General features: G+C 41.5%; 2 protein-coding genes and 1 long non-coding RNA gene across 6 annotated transcripts in view; 2 read left to right on the plus strand and 1 right to left on the minus strand.

Annotated features, from left to right (window-relative positions):
* Positions 1 to 328: 328 nt before the first annotated feature.
* Positions 329 to 3,168, minus strand: LOC135499425 (uncharacterized). The gene is made up of 6 exons (XM_064790168.1): positions 3,160 to 3,168; positions 2,591 to 2,761; positions 2,066 to 2,218; positions 1,832 to 1,907; positions 1,543 to 1,643; positions 329 to 1,237 (listed from the first exon to the last, which is right to left on the minus strand). Exons 1-6 carry the CDS (start codon positions 3,166 to 3,168, stop codon positions 329 to 331), a joined length of 1,419 nt encoding a protein of 472 aa, XP_064646238.1.
* A 1,922-nt stretch (positions 3,169 to 5,090) lies between these two features.
* On the plus strand, positions 5,091 to 13,745 carry LOC135499886 (ethanolamine kinase 1-like). 4 transcript variants are annotated; one of them, XM_064790911.1, is made up of 9 exons: positions 5,091 to 5,122; positions 5,598 to 5,780; positions 6,307 to 6,428; positions 6,578 to 6,742; positions 7,132 to 7,290; positions 7,869 to 8,104; positions 9,059 to 9,216; positions 9,890 to 9,978; positions 10,477 to 13,745. In XM_064790911.1, the coding sequence occupies exons 2-9, from the start codon at positions 5,655 to 5,657 to the stop codon at positions 10,532 to 10,534; spliced, it is 1,113 nt and encodes a 370-aa protein (XP_064646981.1). In that variant the 5' UTR covers positions 5,091 to 5,122; positions 5,598 to 5,654; the 3' UTR covers positions 10,535 to 13,745. The 4 variants fall into 4 exon arrangements, with proteins under 4 accessions (XP_064646981.1, XP_064646983.1, XP_064646980.1 ...); XM_064790910.1 differs by lacking the exon at positions 5,091 to 5,122 and having other exon boundaries at positions 5,185 to 5,780; XM_064790912.1 differs by lacking the exons at positions 5,091 to 5,122; positions 10,477 to 13,745 and having other exon boundaries at positions 5,185 to 5,780; positions 9,059 to 9,232; positions 9,890 to 9,962.
* A 2,451-nt stretch (positions 13,746 to 16,196) lies between these two features.
* The window catches only part of LOC135499573 (uncharacterized), a 49,561-nt gene continuing 38,665 nt past the window's right edge, over positions 16,197 to 27,092 (plus strand). The window contains exon 1 of the long non-coding RNA XR_010449305.1: positions 16,197 to 16,304. This is a non-coding gene — a long non-coding RNA (uncharacterized LOC135499573). The remainder of the gene's footprint in view (positions 16,305 to 27,092) is intronic.

Here is a 27,092-nt window from a genome sequence, read left to right on the forward strand (position 1 = left end):
AATGGTTGGCTTATGCTCTTCATTACAATAATGGCTTCGAAAGGATGAACATATTAATCATGTTTTCATTGAATCATTGCATCCAGTGCTCCAGGCTCGGAGGTAGATTTTTGGGCGACGGTCAGTACAGGCAGAATCTGCCGGAAAGGATTACGTTAAGGCGACCCTTATGGACCCCCCCTCCCCCAGCTACGTCTTTGGAACTCTATGATGATAATCTTTACAGCAAATCGATTGAATTGGTTTCGATACTCAGGAGGTGATGTTGCTATCAGGACACTGAATGCTCAACCATAAAGAAAGGGACTCATGTTGCATCGCACTCATATCATACATCAAATTCAGGCAGAGTGTCTTCCGAACTAGAAGAGCTAACCAACAGGTCATCCATGAGATTGTAGAGCGATTCATCAAAGCCGGCATTGTTGTTGTTGTTTCCTACTGATCCTCGCAGCTTCGCACATAGTGGCGCCGCAGTGGATTTCTTTACCACACGCGGTGATTCCCGCCTTCGCTTAGCGGCAGGGAAATCCTCAATTACGGGAGAACCTTGAACTGACTCATTGAAACACTGCCGGATGGTTGAGGGCTGGAGATTCGGGAGCTCATCGGGATCCGGGTCATATGTTTGCGCGGGTGAGGAGCCTCTGGTGTTGTATGGCGTTTTAAATTTGAACGTTGGCCGAGTTGCTGTTGCTGTTGCCGATGATGACATGGTCGTACCGGTGTCGACCATGATTCTGGAAGATGGTGACTGCACACCAGCATAACAAGCAGAACTTCTCGATGGAGATTGACTGTGAGACGAGTAGTCATCGCTGTCAGTAGAACTGCTCGTATCAGCGCCTAACTCTACTGGTATCTGGTGTCCTGTCTTTTCATCATCTTTGGTCACTGCGAGCGCCACATTAGGACTACCGCGCAGCCAATACTGGTTTGGGATAACAGATTCTGGTAGGTTTTCCGCTTCTTCGTATTGCGCATGCTCGAATTCATCATAGTCAAAGAGGTGGAGGTTTTCCACATGATCCATATCGATGGTGAAGTTATCTGCGTCAACGGTTGTTGAGACAGACGACTGTGCATTGTCCTGCTGAGGACGAACCATTGTTTCACTGGTTTCTTCAGTGCCAGCCTGTGAAGCAGCTCCTCGACCGCTGAGATACCGACGACAGGTTGCGGTCGGCACTTGAACCTTTTTGCTTTTCTTTTTCACCAAGATTGATTTCCGTTCGATCTGAAAAATAGAATTCACGACAACTTTAAAAATTGAGATTCCGTGTGAGAGTTCGAGTCCCAATACTAGTGCAGGCTTTTAAGTTATAGATCCCATACGGAGGGCAAAATCGTATCCTGCCATGGCTTGAAATTGCAAAATTAATTCTAAGTAATCCACTTAACACCGCAAAATGATGATGGTAGTTATAATTATTCAAGGCTTGGCACTCAGAAGGACGAACGAGGTCGCGAACGCGGGGAAGCAGTACCGCGACAATTGTGGGGAGCGGGAGTCACATGAGATCCTGAACTATGATCACTTACGTCAAGAGCGCTACAATCTTCTGGGAGTAAAGGAGTTCGAGAAGGCGGCAGCCAGTGTTTAGGGATCTCAAAAGTCGGCAGCCTCTTTGATAACTTGTGACCTGGAAGCAGAGAATAGTAAGTACAAGTAGACAAGTTATAATGACAGTTTCGCGATCATTGGTCTGGCTATCGCCTCGAATCTTCATCAAGCACCCCCTCCAACGGCCGCTATAAAACCATGATCGTTCCTTGAATATCTCGCTCACGGGGATAGCAGTAGCTCACTGCGCGTGCGAGCTGCCCTCACCTTTTGTGACTGCGACGGGTAAGGAAGACGGATCAAGGACGTTGTCAAGCCTCATTGCTGTGGGCAGGCCTAGTTTCTGTAAGAAAGAAAGTTTTAAAAATAAATTTTTTGCGAATCTTTGGGAAATATTTCAGAGACGCGATATTTCGTTGTTATAAACTTTTAATTCCATCAGCGCCACATTTGCGTTATAACTGATAGCCCATGTTTTATGCAACCGTAGCTTCTACTCACCTCCTTAAAAGCGGCCTTGTTGAGGTCGGGTTCGTTTTGATATGCTACTTCATCGAGTGACATTGCCCTTGACCAGGCGAGGGGGTAGTAGGCGTTTGCGGGTTGTACGTCCTGGGACTCGTTTCGCGGGTTGAGGAGATTTTTCTTGATCTCCTTAAAAATGATTTTGTCAATTATTTTAAAGGTTTGGCTACTTGCGATTCAAGATTCCATTTGACATTTTCAAAATGCCCGAATCATCATCTTATACAATTTGTCGGTTTTAAGGAATATGAAAGAATTGATAATATTTTGCGACGACTATTTGGGGTAAAGAACATTTTTTCAAATGGGCATCGCAAATTATATGATAGCCATGTCGCATACTGAAACTATCGATGTAAACCCATTATGACAGTTATTTTGACAGCTAATTCGATGCCGTGATTAGATCAGTGTTGAGAGACCACTGAGTGGGGGTACAGGCATGACAGGATTCACAGTGACGGCCGCATACGCCTGTTAGGAACATGTATAAACTAATACCGTAGAAATGGGCTTGGTTGCATCTAGCTTTCCATCATCATATCTGATTGCTCTTATACACTGGATCAATGTCGATAACGCCCGACATCTCTTCTTGGGTCCAGCTTTCATAATCTGACCTCCTCCAGAAGCTGAGGTCCCCGCCTGAATGCATTCCTTTTTGTCCTTGGACTGAAGTTAGATAAACGTATTACATTGTATATATTGATTAGGTCAACCGTATTAAACGTCTTCATTTTGGGTATATATCTTGACGATAATCGTAAGATCATCACCGGATATTCTGGTGGTAGAGTTAAAGTTGAAACTAGATGAAATTTGGGCCACGTGGGCCGAATATTTATGGGCGGTCACGCCCAACTTAACCTCTCGGTCTATATGTTAGTGCAGAGACCCGACAGTGTGGTGTTAAATACATGATGCATCTTTATGAAAAAATGCAGTGGCAGTCAACCACAGGACACGTTGCGAGAGTCCTGATTTGGATATTCAACAAAAATTGCAGCGTGTGCGCCTGAATTTCATACGAGTCATTTCTATGAGTCATTGTCGGTCTCAACCTGCCTTACCTTTTCCATCTTGCAGTCCAAGACCATGAACAAATGAGGAGTGAATGTCCGTAAACCACACGCAAAACGGCATGACGTAAAAAAGATACTGCGCGCGACGTTATTATAACACTGGCAGTATCTATGGGCTTGTGGTATTCGACTCGATGACTCGACGACGCGATGGCTCGATGACGCGATCGTTGCTATGGATTTTGCTAAAATACGGAATCCCATGATCCTGGTCTCCGGGCTACCGCTGCAACAGCAGAGGTTTTAGCTCGGCCTTTCCCATACCCAGCTACGGTATGTGGAAGGATGTGCCCCTCCCCCCCCCCCCCCCCCAGCCATGGCCACTGAAGATTGGTCCCCGCGATTGATTTTGATATTTAAAGGACTCGCGGAAGTTTCATAGCATGCAAAATGACCGGAGATTTAATTGACAAACAAGCTTCTAGTGGCCAATGTCAGATGTCATGTGGTAGTCTGTCAACAATCGGAATTTCGCATATGTGCAGTTTTTTAGACTCAGTCACTCAGTCTCTCTTCCGTCCCTTGACATCTGCCCCCCCCCCCCCCCCCCCATACATCAGCCCCTCTACATGCTTTCCGAAATTGGTGGCTTGCATTGGAACTAGCCTAACTTTTTCCCCCTTGTCCGTCATTAAAGGCATTCAAGTGTGTTGGTCAACCATGACTATCTCCTTTGTCCCTCCACCACAGGCCTAGTTTCCCCTTATGACATCACTATTTCGGACACTCAGCGCCCCATTTCTGGAAAGGTGTATAGGACATTTAATATTGCCGTGCTGAACGGATATCCAGAGCCAACCTTGTCTCCAGGAACTCGCGTGTCATTTTAACATTGTAACTTCTGCTCGTAAAGAACCTGGGTAGGAGGTTGATCTGAACCAGCTATATTTAGGTGTATTCAGCTGTATTGACGGTAAAGATACCAGTGGCTTGCATAGCAACATGGCGCATGGTTTTATCAAAAATGCGAACTTGTAGGAAACGAAAAATGGTCGGATTAGATACGGTGAAAACAGCTGGAAAGGGGTTGGTAATGATCGGTTCTTTTTTATTTTCCTCCACTTATGATTCTATGTATAAATTACAGTCCAAGCAGTGATATTCTTTAAAAAGATTCCAACTTGATCGCGTCATCGAGTCATCGCGTCGTGGAGTCATCGAGTCGAATACCACAAGCCGTATCTATGTGACGGACGCGACGCGCCATGATTATTAAACCTCTCCTCAGCCATCTCGGCACCGTTCTATTTTGAAGGCATATATACCATAACCATGTAGAATGTGCAAGAACACGGCCCAATTATAGAGCTTTGCACTTGGTTGGGAACATCGTCTACAAAATAATTGATCATCCCAATTCACCGCCTAAAAATACCTTTTGGGGGAAATTTGGGAGGAATTGTCTGACACAAGAAAAAAAATCGCCACGATATCGCAGTTTCGATTTTTGACGTAACAACAGTCGACAGTTGGAGTACACAAAATTACGTCAAAAGATGGTATCCGAATCCAACCTGTTTTTGGTATAAAACTTTGGTGCTAAGTTTGGTCGTTTCGGAGGCTGCTATGGCTAAGTGCTTTGGCGCATCATAAAAACATCACAGCTATTATAATCAAAAGTAGTAGTTCTTTCCAATGGTATGATTTATCAAATAGGAAAATAGTGGCCCAAATTCCGTAAACGTTGTTCCCAATTAAAAGTATAGGTCTATAGAATGTGGAAAGTTCCAATGACTGTGTTATCATTGTAAGAATGGTCTCACAGATTCTGCTACTGTGGCGATTCCTCTGCATGCGTAGGTAACTGGATGGAAAATCTGGAAATGTAGTTTTAGTTTCTGCGAACCGCGGCGCTGATTTAAAGTCCTAAATCGATTATACATGTCCAAACGTGTGTGTCCTACCTTTTCGCCTAAGCACGGAAGGATGACATACATTCATGAAGAAATAAGTATATAAATATGGTTGTTTATTCATGATACATTACAGGTGTCTGGTTGGCCTATAACAAAATGTACTTGGGCCTACGTGTAGAATTGATCAGTGGCTAGGCCTAGCATCGACTCGGTTAAAGCTACATTTACCGAACCAATTTCTTCAAAGTTGGTTTTTCTTCTTCTCCGAATTGGGAGTTTTCAGGTTGGAGTTTTGCAAAGATAAAAAAATAAGATTTAAGAAAACCCAAACAATGAAGAAGACGGCCAAGGAGTTTTCGCACAGAAGCCAAACAATAGTGATGACATTTTATTATTCACGCTCTGGTTAGATATACAGTGCCGATCAATATAGCAATAACAGTCTACACGGGAGAGTGTGCAGGCTTGCTGCACTTCCAAGCTGTGTGGATTTCTTAGCTAACTGGTATAGCTCAGCCAATTCGATTTTTTGTTTTTCGCCTGATATGTTTCATGCACACTGTTCAACAGGCCTAGCATAGCACCCCTTAACTCAAACTTGAGCCCCATCCTCTTCAATCGTCTGAAATGACCCATCTTCCCGGTGTACCTCACATGGACCAGGACGTGAGCCTGGTGACTTACGAGGACGGCCTGCTGAACATTTTGAGGGAACTGAGGAAACAATGGCAGGAGGAAGACATTGTAATAAAGGTATGTTTTATTCTTTCCGGTATATGGTCTCACTAGCCAGTCCGGGGGACCCCTCCGGGCGTGATGCCAGACTTGCCCCTGACGCGGGATGCATGACATGCATGTCTGGGATTGACCCAGAGACCAAATTGACATAAAATCCTTCATCTTGACCCGCAATGTTTAGAGATCGCTAAATCACTCACTTGTGGAGCTTGCGAACGCAAACGCATGAGAGTCAGGATGAAAATCCTCTTACAGTACATGGACTGTGCTCTTGAAATAAGGTCTTCTCGTCCGGTACGGTAAGAAGGGGCGCTATGATGATTGGGAGGTGGTTGCATTTTATATTGCCCTACGCACTGATAAAAAAATATTTGAGAGAATGGCCTCCTTACCTTTGGTCGGCAACCAATCTCGAAGAGGAAAACGTATTATGTCATTTTCGAAACGCAACTGCATGGGCCCCTAACTGTGCTACCAGTCACAATTGACTACCAACCTGACAGCCTGGCTTCGACATATAATCCCTCTTTAATATCTGCAGCCCCTGGGCCCAAACCTGGTGAACCTGGCTCTTCTGTGTTCCTGCAAGAATGACGAGGAAGATGCAGTTGTCGCAAGGGTCAACGGCAAGGTCATCAAGTTGCTTCCATGCCATTTTGACAGGTATTTCATTTACTTCATGTTTTAATTTTTTCAAATGCAGTTGTTTTGTCATGTCTGTCAGCCGATGAAATGGTTTAATTGTAAACTTTCTCGACAAACTGTACATGTACTTGTGGCTCGTACAAATTATGTCCTGTCCCTTCTTCCAGAGATTACGAATTTACAGTTATCCGCCTTCTCCAGCAGCGGTCACTTGGTGCATCCGTTGTCATGACTTTTAGGAACGGTTTCTGTATGGAGTACATCCAGGGACAGCATTACGACTGGACAGACTGTTTCTACAAAGATGGGCCAGAGCAGGATGAGTTTATGAGGTAAGGAAAAGTGTCGCAATCTATTGGGCGCAGCTAACAAACACCTCCAATAGGTTCAAAAATTCCGAAATATATATTTGTTTACGTAGAAGACGCCCTTCATAGGAGAACACAATGACGTCATTCGATGTTGGCGGCCATGTTGAGGTAAAGATGACGTTGCAATTATTGTTGCAAATATCGTAACCGTTGTCGTCGGCTTTCCTGGTAAAATACCCCTCCGCCAGCTGCTTATGTGTGCTCCACTTGTTTTGCGTTGAAACGATAACACCGCCATCTCCTGGGTGAACTGAAAACTGCTTTATATGTATGTAAATGTGTCACATATCATGATATTGTGGTGGACGAGTGGATGTAATCGTAAGCCTGATTGGTTTGCCTCGTTCCAGGATTGTTGCTCGGGAGATTGCGTGTTACCATTGCCTAACAACTGCAAATGCTGCCAAACAGATGGGGTTCGAAACCCAGCCCTATTTCAAGAAACACTGTCAGACGATCTTGGACGTTATACCCCACGCTGTTACAAATGCATCGCATGGTGCCCAAAGGTAAGGCAAGTTTGTCGGCGCTTCGTCTGAAAGCGCCTATCGGATTTCAAAAACGTGTCTGGAACAACAAAACCGGGTGTGGGCCCGGGGTATTATGAAATGTCAAACACTGTGGCTATCTTATTATATCATGCTGCATAGTATTTAATAAATGCTTAAAAATTGTCCTTGATAGTGTTCTTGCTGTGATCTGAGCTCAGCGGCCCCCTTTCTCATAATCCTGGATCCACCCCTGAATGGAGATGGTACTCCTTTTAATTAAGGACCAATGGTACTTATAGGTTATTGATTTTGGTCCGCCGATCGCAAATTTGAAAACGTCTGGGTTACGAATGAACCGCACTTTACAGTGTAAATGCACTATGCACCAATGAAGCCTTGTTTTGATTAGAGATATTTTAGAATAGAAATTGGTTGTCTCACCATAACCTCTCGGGTGGAGCTAAAATGTTGACCAGACTTCGGCGAACCCCTTCTAATTCTGGATTACCTTTTTACTGACTCACCCAGTACGTTACTGAAGGATTTTGCAAAGCATGAATCTACCTGCTCCTAATAATGCCTGAGAATGCTTTCAGAATCCGAGAGGTGTTCGGCCATGATCCATTTGCCACCTTGGAGAGAGAACTTCATCACACGTATGATATATTGGATGACCTTGACCTTCCAGTGACCTTCTGTCATTGTGACGCCAATCCTACCAACTTTATCTACCGAGCGGAGGATAAGCGAGCCATTCTGGTTGACTGCGAGGGTTGTTGCTTCAGCTACCCAGCTTATGATCTTGCAACCCACTTCTTTCTTTCCTTTGTTGGTAGGTAACATAATACAAATACATATACCGTTTATGTTCGAAAATAACTTTGCAGAAAATTTTGAATCGTCCTATATTTTATCCGAATTCCCGTATTGTTCTTCTTTGTGAGTCTCACTTACATAGAAACATCCACCTGTATTCACCCTATTTTGCATATAGCTAATGCCGAGCGTTTTGAAATTGTACAAAGACAGACAACTAGGACTATAGTACGTATAAGTACGGGATGTCCTCGTGAATACCGGTAGCCTATCTTTTCGGTAATGTGAAAGTAGGACCATACATTTCGGAGATCCACAAAAGGGTACCAGTAGGACTCAGCAGGCCCTGGTCCCGCCGTTATTGTGACTTGCCATGCACAATCTGCAGAGAGCCACTTCCCATACCGCCCTGGAACATTGACTTATATTAGAAATACCCGCTGGTATGGCTTACATATCTTTATCCATTGACTGTGAAGACCTGTGCATACAATAACATTTAAATAACAATGTTCATGGAGTATAAATAGCCAGTTATAATACATGCAATATATGGCACCCCAACAGGCCTCTTCAAAATGGCACCCGATACCGGAATTCACGAGGACGACCTAATTCAAATTATCCATCATCGCCTTCGTCATCATCTTCATCATCATCATCGTCGTCGTCGTCTTCATATCAATCATTCCACCCATCCATGTGGCCAATGAGAATAAATAACAAGTTCTGTCTTTTAGCAAGGCACGTGGCGATCCGTTCTTCCAGTCCAGACCCCATACGTCGTCTGTCCGAATTGTCTGGTGGTCGGCTACATCGTCAGTTGCCCTATTGTATAGTCCAGGGTGATGATGATGATGATGATGGTGATGATGATGATGGTAAAAGTTCAGCTATTTGAGCGTGCGAATATATTGCTCATCTGGAAATAACTTTCAATAAAGTAAACATTTAACCTCTTCTCCTTCAGGATCTCGTCCTGATATTGACAAACGACTCCCTAGTGATGAATTCATTGACAAATGGCTAAAGATTTATTTTGAAGAACGCCGCAAACTCGGCGATGATATTACTGATATTGAGGCAGAGGTGAAGAAATGGATGATCCACATTAGTCGAATGATGCTGGTAATTTATTAGATAGGTAGATCATTGAAATCAGATCCTTGTCGCACTTCAAATTCTTTCAAGAAAGTCGAGTCGGTGTTTTAACTAAAGAACCACATGATGCAGCTATTGAACCAGCTCAGACCCTGTAATCACCTCGTAAATCACCAAGGTTGGTTAGGACTGAGCATGGTTAACGACCTAACCCACTCAGTAAAACAGTTGTAAAAAGGAAATTTAGAGGTAAATTACTAATAATTCATCGTTTCTAAACAGTCGTTAATTTGTTCCCTGACCGCCAAACGCAGACCGCCATTACTTGCGTCACGTGGCCTCCTTCACAACAATTTGGGGAGTAAATCACAGGCAGGTCGAGATAACAGAATCATAGTATACGACATTTCGGATAGGATCTGGGCACAAGGCAGAAATAATTAAGTCGTATTCCAAGGCATGGTGAGGCCTGGCTACGCCTTCTATATCCACAGGACTGGTCCAATTTGATGCAGGTGGAATATCAGTGTTCGAACGGAGTGTCACTTGAATTGAAGTGATAAATCACGAAATAACAGTAATTCAACCTTTGAGATGAAGTCAGAGTGGGGGTCAGCAAGGTGCGCTACAACTCTATTGTCGATTTGAAAATGATCGATTTTGTTGATTATTGATGTTAGGCAATTTATTTCTCTCTCAGGGCATATACTGGTGGCAGGCTGCCTTAGGCATCTACTGGATACAACAGAAGGATTTCTTTGAGGAAAAAGTTTTAGATATGTTCTTGACGTAAGTTATAACAATATGCGCCTTGAATATAACACCACGGACCCAATGTTATTCAATCCATTCATCTCTAAACTTGATAAAAGACCATGTCCAATGCTGATGAATTCACTAAACTGTCAGTTTTTTAAGATGGCAGTATGATGATTGTTGAGTGTAGGAAGATACCATATCGTAAGATTATATTGGTGACTAATCACTCTCATCGATCTGCATGAATTCTGATGATAGTTGGGCCCTTCGCGCAAAAGCCGGCTAGGTGCATTTTCCTTTTCCACACAATTTTGCCTGCATGAACACTAAGCATGCAGTTGAAAAAAATTCTTGATCACATAATGTCAATTCGAACTTTAATTTAGATCACAGATGTTCTGAATGATATAACTTCTGCACCCAACTTAATTTTTTGTTCTCAAAGATATACCTAGCACGCTTTTGCACTCAATATCATTTGATCTCCTGAATCATGACATTTTATCACTTTTCTCTCATCTTTTATAGTTGCGCTACGACGCGGATGAAAAAATACTATGAAATAAAGGAATCGATTTCAAGTTGATGAATACTACGAGATGAAGGAATACATTTCGTGCTGATAGAACACTATGAGATGAAGTGATACGTTATAAGTGACATATGGACAGTGGCAATTGACAAGGTGAATCCAATGCAAATCCAATGCAAATCCGGTGTAACATTGGCGGTTGTCCCCCACATCTAAGTCTTCCATACAATAGACTGCTAGAGACGCAATGACTTTCCAAAAGAGGGAAACACAGAAAAACGAGTAAAACATCTGGGGTAACACTTAGAAACGAAAACAACCTTACACCGGCATCATACAGCATATTCTGTATATTATTGTTGTACCGTAACTTTACAAGATTTACAATCTTAATTGATCGATTAACTGTGAATGTACACACCCGCATACCTCGATACCATTTGAACTAAAACTTATGTTTCAGTTAAAGTAAATAGTTTGACGGACGATAAAACCGCGCTCCCTTCGTCACTAGACACTCTAGTCGGCACAATCAACATCAATCGGCACCCTCGGCCGGCAAATAAAAATTTCAAATATTGTCTAATTTTTGTGGACGGAAAGGTAATTTTCATTTCCTGAAATATGGAGAGCTGGTCTCTCGGCACGAGATTATTCTCTGGAATAGGCGTAATGCGGGAACCGTAGAGCAAAGGAAACTTCAGAAACTTGTCGAAGAAGAAGAGTAAAAACAAACGAAGTTCCGGGCACCACCTTCGGCAGAGTTGGATCGGACTTGGCACCAGTACCGCCACTGATTTCCAGATCTCTCTGTAGGTATTCAACCGTTCGAAAAAGCAAACGCATAACTTTCTAACTCGACAAGCCGCAGTCACTGCATGACCTGCCTGAAATAGCCCTAACTGATTGTAACGGACATCACTTTTCTTTGGCACTTCTAATCCACCCAACAGTTTGATGGTTCCATTCACTTCGACAACATCATAAATAGTATCAAAACGGTGTCCCGTAGTTCTGCCATTCTTCAAACATGACACCACAGCTTTATGTTCATAAAATGCAAGAACAAGATGATCTGGCGCATTTTTGTAAACGCGACATCGGTCGTTCGGAATAGTGAACTCAAATGCAACATATCCCAAATCTAGTTTGTACAGCTTGATGAGACCGCGTTGGCAGTGTATAGACAGGTGCTTATCGTAAAGACTTACACGGTACTCCATAGTATTTATCCTCGGCACGAACCCGTTCGGGCATATCAAAAATAAGTTAACTGTGGAGTTGTAGGCAGCGCGGAACAATCGTTTTTGGAACTGGTAAACTGTTAAAGTATCCAATGGTCTACCCTCAGGGACAGACTGAACGATTATGGTTTCCGAGTTAACGTCAAATAGCCATCGGTCATTTTTTCGCTGTAAAATCGGAGGCAAGATACGCCCTGATGTCTGCTTATAATTCCCCCTGAGATACCTCTAATGATAATTGAGGTGAGATAAAACTTATGTAAGTAAGATGAATATCCTTATTACGTTCGCACTACGCCTATTGCTAGGACTATGCCAAATCTTAACCGACAATATTGTGATATGCAATAAGGTCATTTTTAAAAGTTTTGCACCACGTTCATGGTCAGCGCACTCGTCAATTCAACTGCCGGCATTGATCTCTTTTTTGAAAATGGCCAAGTTACGTATAGGTGTTGTTTTATTTTGGATGAAAAATTTTGGGATAAAACAGATATCGCCATGTTTGTTAATCCAAAAGTTAATTTCAGATGTCAATGCTCTATATATTTTGTGATGAGCAATAATGTGCACTCTTCGGACGGGTGTTGTTGCTTGTTCAAGCAAAGATGTTTTAGCCAGAGGAACTGTCTTTCTAGCACAGTTTATTTTGATCCCCAATACTATTTTCCAGATGTCTGCTGACCTATTGTGACAAAAGACTAGAATCAGACCGACTGAAGAAACATACCTAGTCCGTCCTTTTTGCCCGAAACACTTTATTATAAAGGTATTGAATTTGTGGCCGGGTCTATTATGAAAAACAACAAATCGACACTGACCACCGCGACGGATGTGGCTGTGTTTTGTTTCCATAGTGAATGTAATTGTCACATGGTCATCGTTGACGATAGGTTTACGTGCAGCGTATCTAATATCCCCATGATTGTTTGCAGCAAAATATCTAGTCAAAACATTGCTTTTTAACCATTCTATGTGTAAAATAATGAGCTTAGCTTTAATCCGACGGATTTTATAAGTTAACAATTCAAGTCCTTGACCAGAAAGACAATATTCATAAAGCCTTGTGCAGGATTGGTTGATAGTAAAGTGGCTGGCAACTCGCGATCTTTTACACGATTGATATTTTCTAGAAAAGTGTAATTTCCCAGACGTTTTTCCTCTGGTGATGTCCAACAGGTTATACTGACTTGTTCTTTTCATTTCGTTTTTATAAACGAAATGTTTTTTGTACCATGATCCTTTCACGTCCCAGCTTGTTAGGCCGCGGTCTAAGAAGGATGATTTATACATGATTCTATACGTGCTGGTGTTTGAATGATAGCGATAAACACATGTATGCATATAAGGGACCGGTTGTTCTAAATGAAAAAATACCAAAAAATCAAGTTGGGAAATGTAGGAATGGCCCCCTTTCCGGCGAGCCGCATATTTGACTGGCGGAGTTAATGGAACGATGGCGTATTTGCTGCGAAATGAAATTACTTTTGAATCCTTGATGTAACATAACGATTTTGAAATGAGTAACATTCATGGATAATAACAATAATAAACCTTGATTCCAAGCGGCAGTTTCTATTACAACATTTCTATCCGGTTTCTCCAATACAGTCAAGAGAAACACTGAAGAAACGTTGCGATAGTAAACCTTATTACTAGTCGTTTCCGTTCATACGTTCCAGTTTAACATGATAATAACAAATAAAAAATTAAACTTCGATATTCTGCATACTCAACGGAGAAATTCTACATGTATGTTACCTTTCTTTGAAACAATTTACACGTTGTCTGTAGGAACGCCTCTGCTCGCTCCATACATGTGCCCTCCCTGTTACTCCTCTGGCACCTAATGTGATACATGCCCCCCGAGCATGTATTAAACGTGGTACAAGTTGTCTGCAAAAAGCAAACAAACGCACAGTTAAGAAGTGACATCTCCAGCGAGCTTCCTAAATCCGGGTGACGCAATGCTCGATTCGTTATCAGCTTCTCGTAAAACACCAGGCGTATTTGCATCGTCATTTTTTATTCTCCTCAAAACTCTTAAAAGTACATTGTGCGGTTGATAATCAATTTGTAATTGGCAAAAATAATTGTTGCGCATGACGCGTGGGCTACTGGTGTTAAAAATCATTGTTTCAAAAACGTTTTGTTTTTTTTTAAAATTGACAACATTAAATTAAATGGTATTTCCAAATACATTTAAAATCAATACCAGATTCACTGGGTTCTAAATATGCTTAACCGGCAAAGTGTCTATCCGATGGATATATGAAGGGGATTAATCATCAACGTTCCATCCATGGGCCATACGTGGATCGATGATGGATAATGCCTATTATAGACCCAGTCATGTAGTTCCGTCCATGGAACGATGATAGGGAATCTTCATCATGGATCCATGAATGGAATATACACACGTACATTTTTATGCACAAGCGCAGCAAGCTCCGCTTTTGACTACACTCTGAACGCAATAGACCGGACTCGTCCTATCGCCCGGAAAGACAATCAGGATGACGAAATGGACTGCTTGTGAGCTTTCTCTAGACTGACTTCGGATCCCATTAACGGTTGTAGCTCATTAATCGAAACAGGATACTGCCTACCTCCGGTCTATGGGATTTCCACATGTCAGAGCTGCTACTGATGCTTCACGTTTAACAATCCCCGCCAAGTCGCCTCTTTACATATGAGCGCCTCTTGCGATGGTGTTGCCAAACTTCGTCGAGTATTAAGGCTGACGTGATGTCCGAAGGATCAAAGGCTTGCACCATAAATCGGTCATTTCGTGAACCCAAAAAACAGTTCCACCTGTTGGGGCGCTCATTTGGAAAGAGGCGAAAGTACTCCTTGATGGAGAGAAGCTAGTCGGATGAAGAACATGCAGTTCGGTAAATATTGATCGTTGTGACATCCAAATGTATGTACCTCTCGTTTGAGTGACTCCTGATATTCTACAAAGCTGTGTGATAAGAAATTCCGGATGGTGGCCTTAACCGAGGAGTGATTATCCATGCCTCTTCCCAACCCTTTACAAGCCAGTTGTGTTCGTTTAAGACCCGGGTGAATACTACCTTTTGAATATGAATTTCAAAATCCTGCTGTATTCGGCTGGCCCAAGTAACAACGCCGGACCTAAGAACATAAGTCTTTCTTATAGAAGACTGGAGCATTATCAGCAAAAATGCAAACAGGCCGAATAAGAAGATTATTGTATGAATGCAACTATTTCATGAAATCAAAGGCGACATTGTTTGTGTACATACCTCTGGAAAGTGTAGAAACTCCTTCAGCACGAAGGCCGACTGGCTGAAGGGAAAGGCAAGACCCCTATAGGGGACCTTCATCTACACTCCCGGGGATTCGTGGGGACATTTATCTACACTCCCGGGGATTCGTTTATAACGTTGGCACTTCCCAATGACCCCAGCAGATGCTGAGGACACAGCCCAGCGGAAGGACTAGATGGTCAACCAAAACACTACACAAGTGAGTGGCAAATAGTGATGGTGCCAAAAGCAGATCGAGAGGTCACAGCAGGAGATGCCAAGCAGCAAATGACAAGCAGCAAATGCCTGGGAGGTGTTTCACTGAGCACAGTCCGGACGATATTTGAGTTAGAGGGCAGGTCAACCCTCTTACTGTACCAGGTAAAGGGTATGTCCTATAACGCTCCTCATATGCGTTCGATCATTGGCTACAGTACACTAAACAAGTAACCATCGATATGACTAATGCTATAGACCTGCAGCTAAAATCTATAATCGATCTTTGATCAGAAAAAGGTAACAAGGAATATAATCTACCCATTCTACAGGGTATCTCTGCAAAAATAATAACGTATATGAAGTTGTTATCTTGCTTGATGGTGTCTTTAAAAAAAGAGAAGAAAAAGTTCTTCCAATTTTATCGCATCCATACGACAATGCATTACCGAGCCATGTATGTAGGCACATTTGTTAATAATAGAATAAAGGGTTAGCCATATTAGCCCTGTCATCTGATGTACGCATACCCTGCATTGAATGAGTTGGTTTGAGGGGATTTTTCTCACATTCTGCCAATAAAACCCACTGCGTACCTAAAGACTCCGTTTTTAGCCTTGGTCGGACTTTAATACGTTTTCCATTTTTTTATTCTTCCCGTTGAGCATGGTTAGCATGTACAGAGCACTTAATATTTGGCATTTTCTTTTTTAAATTTTTTAATTCTGTTGATAAGATGCATCTTACATATAACTTTCAACAGCTGATGATCCAATGTACACTGTTCGCTTTGTAACAGTGGAATATGTCAATATTCTTCTGAGTCTCATAAAAGCATTAACGAGAACATCGTCATCGACGAGAGATCACAGCGAGAGTTAACCAGGCAGCGATGCCATTAGCTACGTAACCGTAGCAAAACAAATGACACTCTCTGATTGGTTAGTCGCGCGACGTCACGAAAAGACCGCGTTGGTGGGATTATACTCAAAAACCGTAAAGATTCTGCCATTCTGACCAGAAGCTTACCACTCGCCACGAATCAACGGAGGTATCAAGATCGTCAAGTTTAGGACTTACAAGTCGTTTAAGGTAAGAATCCCTTCTTAAAGTACTGTATACTATCTCTCATGTCGACTTTGCATAATTGCTTTTTTTCTTACTTTTCAACACTGATCGGCTTTTCAAATCACATGCGTGTTATGGTGAAACAAAGATACTTTGACCAAATGCCACGTTTCGAATGGATCCCCTATAATATCTTTTTTAAATGTTATTTGACTTAAATCTCAGTTGACTTTTCTTTATCCATTTTATTCTTAAAGACAATTGCACTGGTCGCCATTTTGCCTTTTTTATAAGCATGCGCTGTTTTAAATCACGTGTGTTAGTTTTTAACACCGCACCCAGCAGACTGTGTCTGGGCCAACATGCAGATTATTTCATTGTGATGCATAGACCCCGAAAAAACTGATTTTTAAAAAAGGTAAATAATGTGTTAAACTGCGTTTTGCCTTACCTGGAACTTTGAAAATAGAAAACTTTCAACGCCCTTCATCAAATGATTTCATGAAGCTATACAATTGCCAATTTAAAAAATGTGCGTTTGATACTTCCACTTTTGTTGGCATCAAAAAGTTACTGGTGTTCGCATGATAAATTGTATTATTTCTTTCCTAATCCACGTATCGATGTGAATAAAATTCTCATTTAGGCAACGAGACATTGCGGCCAAGTCGAAATTCTCATGTGATTCTCAGTTAAGATCGCACTCAGTTTCGTACACAGAAACATGTAATTGCATGATGCTCAACTGAGAATCTTTCAAGATTAATCTTGTGGTTCGTGGGCATGCACAGAAACTGAACATTAAGATCTTAACTAAGCGCCTTACGCTGCATCTTATCAGAATTTTCATCCCGGGAGTCAGCTACTCTGCAAATGACGAATCAATTCAGTGATTCTTTACCAAAAAAACATTCAACTACGACTACTCTATAAATGTAGCAAAATTCCAGGTTCCGTTGGATAAAATCGACTCGTTTAAATTCTATAAAAAATGGTTTCTAAACTTCTAGTTAACGATTGGCTTCCATTCCCTGTCCAAGTCCTTTTCAAAGAGTTGTCACTGTAACCCGCACTTCGATTCACAACATTCTGATAGAATTCACAGTTGACAATGTACATTGATAAAAATACAAAACTCGGTTTCCACCAAAGAGTTAGACAATTAGAATGTCAACCGCAGACCTTGCGTGAGTTGCTGCATCATGTGGCTTTCATATACTTTTCAAAGGGAAAGAATCTGAGATGACAATAGGAGTTTGAACTTTGAGCTTGACTTATTTAAATAATGTACGTGTTGATCAAACCTTTCCTTAGACGGCATTTCCTATTTCAAAATCCCTTACCCGACAATCGATTACCACAAAAAGATTTTCAACAGTAGTTTGAGAATAGGGATTATAAGATGATTCACTATTATCTAATACTGTGTATAGACATCTGTCCTGGAATACGGACTTAAATGCCAGGTTTATTTTATTTCAAATGTTTTTCATGATGATAAATTTTATGATCATTTTCGAGTCACCAGAATCCCGAGTGCGATATATATAATGTGTTATCGCATTTAAGTGGCTGGGAGGCGCCTCTGAAAAAAGTCTGTTTAACAGATAATCGGCCTTGGTGTAACAGCTAACGCGACTCAACCGGCTTTACATCGTCGACGCCGTATACAAGGTGTCGACGAATGAAAAGCCAGTTGAGGGGCGTCTGTTCAGTTTGCCAATTTTACCTGTATAAAGCCCATGTGAAACAGACGTCCATCGACCGACTTAAACCCGTCAACACCGTATATGTTTCAGAGGCGATGTGTAAAACCCGTGTCAATGTTGTACCCGCTTTCCCAATACCTTATGGCCAGCCTTATACCTATTGTCTATCCATATACGTTAAATTGCTACAAAATTAGCTGAAAACTTTAGCCATTATTTTTTAGATCAGTTCATACGTTTGCAAGTGTGCGTGTTGTCTGTGATATAAAACAAGATCGATGATTTCTATTCAAAATGTATGACTAAAAGACAAATTACACTTCGTAAAGTGCTGAAAACTAGCTTTTGCATAATTTGAGTTAATGTGTTGTTATATAAGGCATGTTAGGGGAATATTGATACCTGAAAATGGTATGAATAAAATAGGGCTTGGGTCTCTGCTTGACGATACATTACAAAAGTTGATTGCTGGCTCAGCAGGAGATGTTGCTTGAAACTTCTTCTAAAACAAACGAGAGGAAAACTTCCTCATTTTGGCTGGCTGACGTAGCAAATACTAAAAAAAATATACACACCATTAGCTTGGTGATCACCTCATTTATGACTCGTCGACGCAGTGAAAATGATAGCTATGTGATCTGGCCAAGATATGTACAAGAACCCCTCGATTAGAAATAGATATCAACGATATGTCGCCTAAGGATTTTGATGACCGTTTAAAATTCCAAAGTTGCAATTGGCGTTTTTCGGTGGGCTTTTTTTAACTGTCTCATCTCGTGACGATCGAGATGGTAACTTTTTATTGTATGGATATTCTTTCATTATCGGCGTGACCATAAAATGGCGAACCGTTCTATTGAAAATATCAACGAAAACGAATGCCATCAGAAATTGCGTCCTTCCTATGTTAAATCTCCGATGAGATTAGGGTGCGGATCAATTATTTTGCCGTACTTACAGAATTGAATTTTTACATGAAATTGAAGTCTCTCCACGGAGACCAACTGATGTTATTTGTTGCCAATGCAATTAGAATTAACGAGAGACGGTAATGATTTGCTTGGGTCATCAGCTCCCAAGGTGGCTAGAGGTATAGCGACCTCTTCATGGTGTAATAACGGCGATTCCATTGTTTCTGCAGAGGTTGTTTTCGATCACATACGTGTACCCAGGTCAAAAATCCCGATACGATTCTTGGATTCTTAGTTAGGTTACAACTCCGGAATGACTTGAACAAGTGTTTACCAGAATACGTATTCTTCTATTGTCTATAAGCGTTTGTAGAACGACCCGCGCATTAAAGATTGGGTACTTAATTGGCACTTTTCTCTCACAACTGGCGCTGGTTGATCACCTCAATATCAGTAGGGGGCAGTATTTCGGTCAAGCAGCCCAGCACAACCTACTTACCGTAGGCCAAGGGTTGCGATTATCGGAAATCGCGGAGGCTAAATGGTACTTTGTGGAATGGTAAGCAGCGGTCAGCCCAGCCATCTCCCGACGCTAATTATCGGTGGCCCTTCCGGAGTTCATATTAATGTACTGGCTCATTCTAATCTTAATATGGGTTGTGTTTCGAATTACCTTAAGCCAACCCATGTCACGCGGATATGTACCTCTATTAATAGATATCCCGGAAACGCCGCCATATTGCAAAATAGTGGTGGCACGGCCCCATGCATGTGCCGACGGTCTACACGTTTGCAACGAACCCTCCGCCGTTGCGGTGAGTTAGGAGCACGAGCTTTTTCTTTGGTAGTGGCTCCTCCTTCAACCCACATCTGACAGAGGAGAGATATTGTTTAGCTTATGAACTTAATGGCCTACGCCGTCCGTTAAAAATGTGAAATTTGTGGTTGAATTTGAATATTTCCCATTGCGTAAATGTATAAATATAATTTTCAGCATTGCTGTTGTATGTAAAGACAGATATACAAATATCATAAATACCAAGTTTCATCAAATTCTTATGCACAATAACTGCTTACGGCATTGTGTAGTGCATTTCTATTTTCCTAGCCCACCACTAATTACGAACGGCGTACCACTTTAAGCCTGTTTCATTATGATTCATATCACTCTGCATATTTTCAAACTTTATTATGAAGTCATTATCACAGCGAAAAGCAGCTCAACATGTTCAAGGTAACGATAAATGATTATATGGAGTCATTTTCCTGTCACCATAGTGAGTCAGAATAGCAGGCTGTGCAATGAAAAAGGGCACTGTACGCAATAACTATCAAATACACCAATCTCAAAATATTTGCAAGGACAAGTCATTGCATGCGCTGTCGATGAACAATCAAATTCATGCCTGATAGACGGCTTAAAAAGAGTAAAAAACGACAACACCGGTATCAAGAAGAAAATAAGCAAGACACCATTGTAACATGTGGGTACCATGCCCAGGACCACATACGATTTTTATGAGATTCTTCGTTAAGAACTTTTTTAGTTTCGTATACAACTACATCTTCGTACAACCTTTACAAAGTCCTTTCCCGGGACTGGCCGGTTAGGCAAGTTGGAATGCCCGCCTGATTCTCCGCAATCTGAGGAAAAGATCGCCAGGGTGAATACAAAACACCGAGAGTAACTTGAGCACTTTCTGGTCACCTCGCGATCACCTGGTAAGAATCCCCAAGACAAATCGTGGCAGTCGCGGCCTGAAACCTGTCAAGTATGCCATCTTCGATTATTTCATAGAACATATAATCTGCCACTGTTGTTTCCCGAATACGGTCCAGTCCCTAATCTACAATAATTGAAGCGGCCTCTGCGCCACCTTAAACCCACATGAGAACTGGAACACGCCACTAATAGACGTTAAGCCATTTTCCTTTACACTTCTCCATGGCTGTAATTGAGTGATAATATTTGATGTGAACCTTATACTTGCTGAACAACAGGAATCTTTGGCTCAGAACGCAGATATTTAGACGGATGAAATATAATCTTATTACGGGGATACGTAGACCAGAACTATAGAAAATGTTGTCTTGAGCATGGGATAGAGTGTCACCGCGACAGATACGCCAGCTTTCAATCGATCGCTGAGATACTGGTATTGAATCTATTGGGTACCTTTAGCGAAGTTAAAATGGGTCAACAGTGAAATGAAGACTTACGTAAAAATAGCCACATTCATGAAATAACACAACAGAATCAAACACTTGCATTTGAAACTTTCCATTGTTATCATTTTTGTTATTAGATGCTTTGCTTCATGCCGGAAACAGGAAACGGCGAATCCCCGTGCAAGTCAACTATCCTGTGCGAACAATATCACAGTGATTCGCGTGGATAGCATCTTTCATCTGTGCAAGCCATTTTACTCCCATCTATAATCGTACTGACCAGCGGTCACGCCACAGCACAGTCAATATCAGGCTCTAATTGGCCATTATTGGAAACCTTTTGACAGCAACAACGCGGGGGCTACGGTGTTCATTGTACCGCCGCCTAGGCAGGTAACGCATCGCGTGCTTTCGTCTTCTTTACCGTCAACAAAATGGTATGATTGTCAATTTCGGCACAATATTCCAGGAAGTCAAGAAATGATATTTCATGTTTCTAGTAACCGTATTGTCGATAAAGTGCATCAGGTCTATTCTCGGCAGGGGGCCGTTTTTCCTTGCCTTTTCTTTTGTTAAACGTTCACCACAGTTTCTTTCAAAATGCAATGCATTCCAGGGAAATGAGGTAAACTCAATATTGTTGCACCATCACTTGTGAAAAAAGACTTATCGAGATTGTACTATTTCAAACGTTTCCCTGAGGTAGACCAATCATTATTAGCTTCGTTGAAACGTCATCAACAATTAATGCATAAAAACTCAACACCGGATGCACCAATTGTGACGTCATCAGGTCGTCAAATCATAATTGTTAACTGAAACGTAAATTGCAAAACCTACCTTTTGTCTTTAGTCGATACAGTGCAACTTATACATGTTACACTGTATATTGTGTACCATATGTGAGAACTCTACAACATTGAATTACTGGAAAATGTTATATTGTGTATCATATGTGAGAACTCTACAACATTGAATTACTGGAAAATGGTGGAAGAAAAGCAGTTCCTGTATAATTAACGGTATTGTCAATTACTGTTAAGTTCAGACGAATTGCTAATTAACTCAAGTTCAAAGCAACGATTTCGTGTTCGCTTCCGTGCAATTTCAGTTATTTCGTCGTACCTTACGGGAATGTGTTAAAGATTATGCTTGTCACGAAGAAGTCTCATCACCTATACAGGGTACAGCACATTACATGGCAATCGGCAGTGTATTCGTGTAACTTAATTGATGACGTTTACAGGCAGAGAATAGGCGATTATCGCTTATATGGAAAAAGAGAATAAGTGTCAGTATCTCATTAGATTTCATCAGAAAAAATGATTGTATAGCTCACAAAGTCATAACAACTTTTTTAAAGCCACATAATCGGGATAAAGGATATCATAATTGAGTATAGAACATCAGATAAGGCGATGTGACTAATCGGTTTCTTGTTTCTTATTGAGTAATTAATAATATTTGGATAATTTTGTCTCCAAATAAAAAATGTACGTGTGGTCGAGCGACTTCAAAGATCGAAGGTGACAGTCGGCATGACTGCATCGGCTCCTCGATCGTCGACCATGCCCTATAAGCAGGTAGCGAATTAATATTTCGATACGATAAAACACATCGACTTTAAAATCAACATTTTTATCACGTAGTCATCATTTTCATTCCGTGCACCATGTCCAGCCCTAAGATGCCAACCAAGTGATGCGAAACAGTCTATCAGTTCAGATGAATTCGTGTTTCACCCATACAGGGCATCATTATTATTCATTACGTGCTGCGCACTGATTGTACCATTCTTTTTGGACAAAATAAAAGTTCGCAGAAATGTACCTGCAAAAAATTATGATCACTGACACAACAATCGCCCTTTCGCAAATAAATGGCGATACTTCTTTTCGCGATTTTGCGACACTGAGGATACGAGCCGATTGGACCATGACGTTAGCTGTAATAATTCGGAACAGCGAGATGACGGGAGCCCAGTGGTGCGCAGTATTAGCTTCCCACTGAGCTGCCCGAGTAAATATTTCATCTCCCCTTTGTATAATTCCTCAGCAGCATTCAGATTTGTAATGTTTTGACGAATGTTGATCTATTTTGCAGGATAATTGAAATGTCCGAGCGGCAGTAGCCTGAAGTTTCATTATTGATGAAGGAGGAGAAAATATAGCAAGGCATTATCAAACAATATAAGAAGTGTTGTGCCACCAACGGCGCCGGTTATTTCACATCATAATAGTAATGAGATGTCTTTTTTCTCCTGGCTGGGACGTCCGCAAAATATATATTTCTTGGTTGATGCCGGACGGTGAATTGAATATACTGGCAAAATGATGCAAACGTTGGAGGGAGTACCTGTCATGATTACTATTTTATGTGAAGGTACAGCTTCAATACGGTTGTTTCGAAAATAAGTGTGTTGCAACCTACACCTGCAGGGTTTCTATTTTTTCGTCAATGGTCACCCGAAGTTGTGCAGCTAACAACATGAACAATGCGTTAACACTTGATTTCTGCAAATGGATTTAATAGCTTTATCTAGACTAGATGGATGGGGGGAATACAAAACTATTCTCACGCTTCGTGTTTTTACTTTATATCAGCGACGTTGTGGAAGGGCACTTCCGTGATCGAAAAACCAAATAGGAATAATGTAACAGACCACTGGGTTTCTTGGTAAAGATCTACAATTCAGTTTCGTGTATGGCAATGTAAATTCGTTACAAGATTCTGGGACGATTTTTAGATTTTGTCTTGATTCTACACCTGAATTTTCAGATATCATACATTTTATTTACCCTTAATCAGCACACACTTCTAGAGTCACTTTTCATTTTCGCTAACAGCAACCTATTACCATGATGCTAAATTATTTCCAAAGTCGATTACCATATCGTTTGTATCACCGCTGCAAAGTTACGAATACGTCTGATATGTAAACAAACCGAATTCTATTCACCAAGGCAAAAGTCGAACTGCCGTACTGTCTGTATTTTGTGGCCACCGATGTTAGTATTCAGTTACTTCCGCTCCCTAGGGTATGCCGGGACAGATAAGAGTTTGAGGAAACGGGCCCGTGAATTCTTCATAAGGTTTTAGGTAGTGTTACAAATGACAGCGGCTTATAATGGACTTGAACTTGAGTGGTGGGTTCTAAAATATATTAATATGAGGGTTATTTGATTCGATATGGTAGTGAAAGTGGAGAAATGATGAAATTGTCTCCCGAACAACTGAATCAAAGCCACTTTTCATACGGACAGCACTCTTGATTCAACCACCTACATGTACTTAGCATAAGCCTTCTCATCGTGTGCATAAGTGCGTCGGGGTTGTGTGTTCGGCTCCGAGATTAAGGTTTGAATCCTTGACAGCAATTGGATTCTATCTCAGTTGAGGTCTTTAACATGAACATGCAGATTCATGTAAGATTAAACAATATCCTAACCAGGAATCGCAGTTAGGATAATAACTAAGTTAACTTAGTTAAGATGTTAACTACGAATCGTACAAGAATCTTGTAACAAATGTTCATGCACATCTACAGGAAACGATCTTAACTAAAAATCATACATTTGTATAAGAATCATATCTGGATTTTCCACCCGAGAAGGCGTTATTCACTTTGCCGCACCACAATCATCCTAACCGTCAGCAGTGATAATCAGCGATCACCAATAACGAATGCGTGCCATCGTCTATTTACTTTCTACTATCAGTTGGCTATTTAAGGATGGTGGTCACTGGTATGGCCACATCGTTGACACCATACGACACTAATTAACTCAGCGCGGGCCAATCAGCACCGGGCTAAAGTACCCCCGGCATGTAAGATGCCGCTTCGTTGTTCTGATGTACGGCCCCACCAGTAACCGACAGTTCAAAGCATAAACTTAGCTCTCCGTTGGGAGCAACAAAACGATAAAATTTGCTGCCTCCTTTTCCTGAAGATAGTTCAATCTCTCTGCGGTTTAATCACCAGCCTTACAAGCTGTCTGATTGGGGGCGGATCGACTGATGGCATGGTTAGTTGTACAATTTAACCCGTACCTTGTCACGTAATAGTTGCATCAGTATTGTCTTGCAAAACTGCCATTGGTTTCCTGTGACATTTTATTCTCGATACCAGATCTGGCACTTTATGCCGAGTACGCAACGTTCTATTGGTCCTTGGTTCTTTTTTCTCCGGGTCCTCTCAAGCCGAATGTTCGTGAGTACATCACACTGCATCTTATCATGGATACTGATCAAGATAAAAAAGTGCATCTTTTCCGACTTATGCATTTCCTGGCTAGTCGCATAGATCCAGAGCCTTACAAATCATCCAATATCGTCAGAGAGCATATGATGACCTCGTTGGCGCTCACCTCTCAACTCAATATCATTCAAGAAGGGACACATACCAGGGGGCGGCTGTCATGGATGACAAACAGCGTCATCCAGGCCAAATATTGCAAAGGGGTAGGCAATGGAGAAAAAGAGAGAGTGAAAAAATATATTATGAGATACCTACTCAAACTTATCAAGCTGTATTTCTGATCACTTGCAACAAAGTTGTTCAAATAATGTATTACTCATTTAACATGTATAAAACAAATCAAAGTTAGTGATTTACGAACCCGGGTGACGTTATGCGTTACTCAAGGAGATATTCGATCCTGCCATACATGTACGAGGTCGTCAGGTCTCTTTCGGCTGATTGGTGATACTTTTGAATGCGTCATTACTGGTCGAAAGCGTTCGTAGGTAACTATGAGTGCAGCCAAATTAGGTGACACTGAGCATTGCATATTGCATACAGAGGGCACATTGGTAAGAATGCAAACTATCCGCGATCTCGAGACAGAAAAGAATACCTCATGGGTGGTGACATCCACGATATCGCAGCTTATATGATCATGAAATATAGAACAAAAATACACGCATTTCGGCCAATTCATTTCCGGTGTATCGTCCATTCTGGCTACTTAGTAAAATTTACGACGGACAACAACTACTGGCATCCGGCGGGATTTATGGCGCTCAGTTGATCGACATTTCTTTTTCGCAGGTATTCAGTATTCAGGAGGTCTATGCTATTACCACAAAACCATGCCATTGTTCAAAACGGTGAAGGGTTAGCTACAGATTTAGATGTAACAAGTTGATTTATTGGCTCTTTATTTGTAACGAGGTGAGAGTTATTTCTAATGAAAAATAAACTTTGAGGTTGATTGATGAATGGTGCAGAATCTGAATAAAACTTGCTCTTTTCGCACAAGACAAGCCAAGGAATATAGCCGTCATTGTGAAACCCTTCTTAAAAATGCTCTCACTGTCTGACTATATATTGAGGCAATGGCCGGAGTGCCCAAACTTGGCAAACTTACTATTTTTATATCAATCACCACAATAAGCAAAAACGCTTGTTAAACGCTACAAAAAAAATCGCAAATTAATATGGTTTAGGTTTTGCCTTGCGACGAAACGAGTCGAAAAAGTTGATCGGCATCAACATTTCCTAGTGTGAGAAATAAATTATTGATAAAAGGTTGGATATAATTTGGCCGCACAATATAAATCGAACAATAACATTGATGTGTCATGTGTATATCAAACGTAATTCCGTGGACACATGCTGTTGTCACTCAACCGATTTGACTCCGGGATCTTCTCGTTCCGTCCTTCCGTGATAGGTTTTTGCCGCGCTGCCGTGTGGTAAAGCTAACATGCACCTCCCCCTCGGATATGAGATCCCCGTAAAACAATGAAGACAGAATTAAAATCGTCGAAGCGCGAGTTACTGATATTGGTAACGTCTGGCTATGTTAGGTGTGATGAGATAGTGGAACACAGACGACAAACGGAGATTTTTCTACAGCGAGCTGAATCCTAATTCTAACAAACCTCGCCATTGTCGATTGCAGCTTTGATATGCATATAAAATACCATCTCCCAACCAAGGTCCAAGTGTGTTTTGTTTCGCCTAAGCGGATATGGTTCCTCACTAAAACCGCTACAGCAAAAAACGATGCAGGCGCAAT

Source organism: Lineus longissimus, chromosome 15, assembly GCF_910592395.1.
Source record: "Lineus longissimus chromosome 15, tnLinLong1.2, whole genome shotgun sequence".
Classification (NCBI taxonomy): domain Eukaryota; kingdom Metazoa; phylum Nemertea; class Pilidiophora; order Heteronemertea; family Lineidae; genus Lineus; species Lineus longissimus.

Excerpts from the sequence above, each read along its gene's own strand:
- LOC135499886 (XM_064790911.1), top strand. The coding sequence starts at position 5,655 with ATGACCCATCTTCCCGGTGTACCTCACATGGACCAGGACGTGAGCCTG. Across the intron at positions 7,291-7,868 it reads GCATCGCATGGTGCCCAAAG|AATCCGAGAGGTGTTCGGCC; the intron begins GTAAGGCAAGTT and ends GAATGCTTTCAG. Across the intron at positions 9,979-10,476 it reads GTTTTAGATATGTTCTTGAC|TTGCGCTACGACGCGGATGA; the intron begins GTAAGTTATAAC and ends CATCTTTTATAG.
- LOC135499425 (XM_064790168.1), bottom strand. Across the intron at positions 1,908-2,065 it reads ACAAGGCCGCTTTTAAGGAG|AAACTAGGCCTGCCCACAGC; the intron begins GTGAGTAGAAGC and ends TCTTTCTTACAG. Across the intron at positions 1,238-1,542 it reads AAGATTGTAGCGCTCTTGAC|ATCGAACGGAAATCAATCTT; the intron begins GTAAGTGATCAT and ends TCTATTTTTCAG.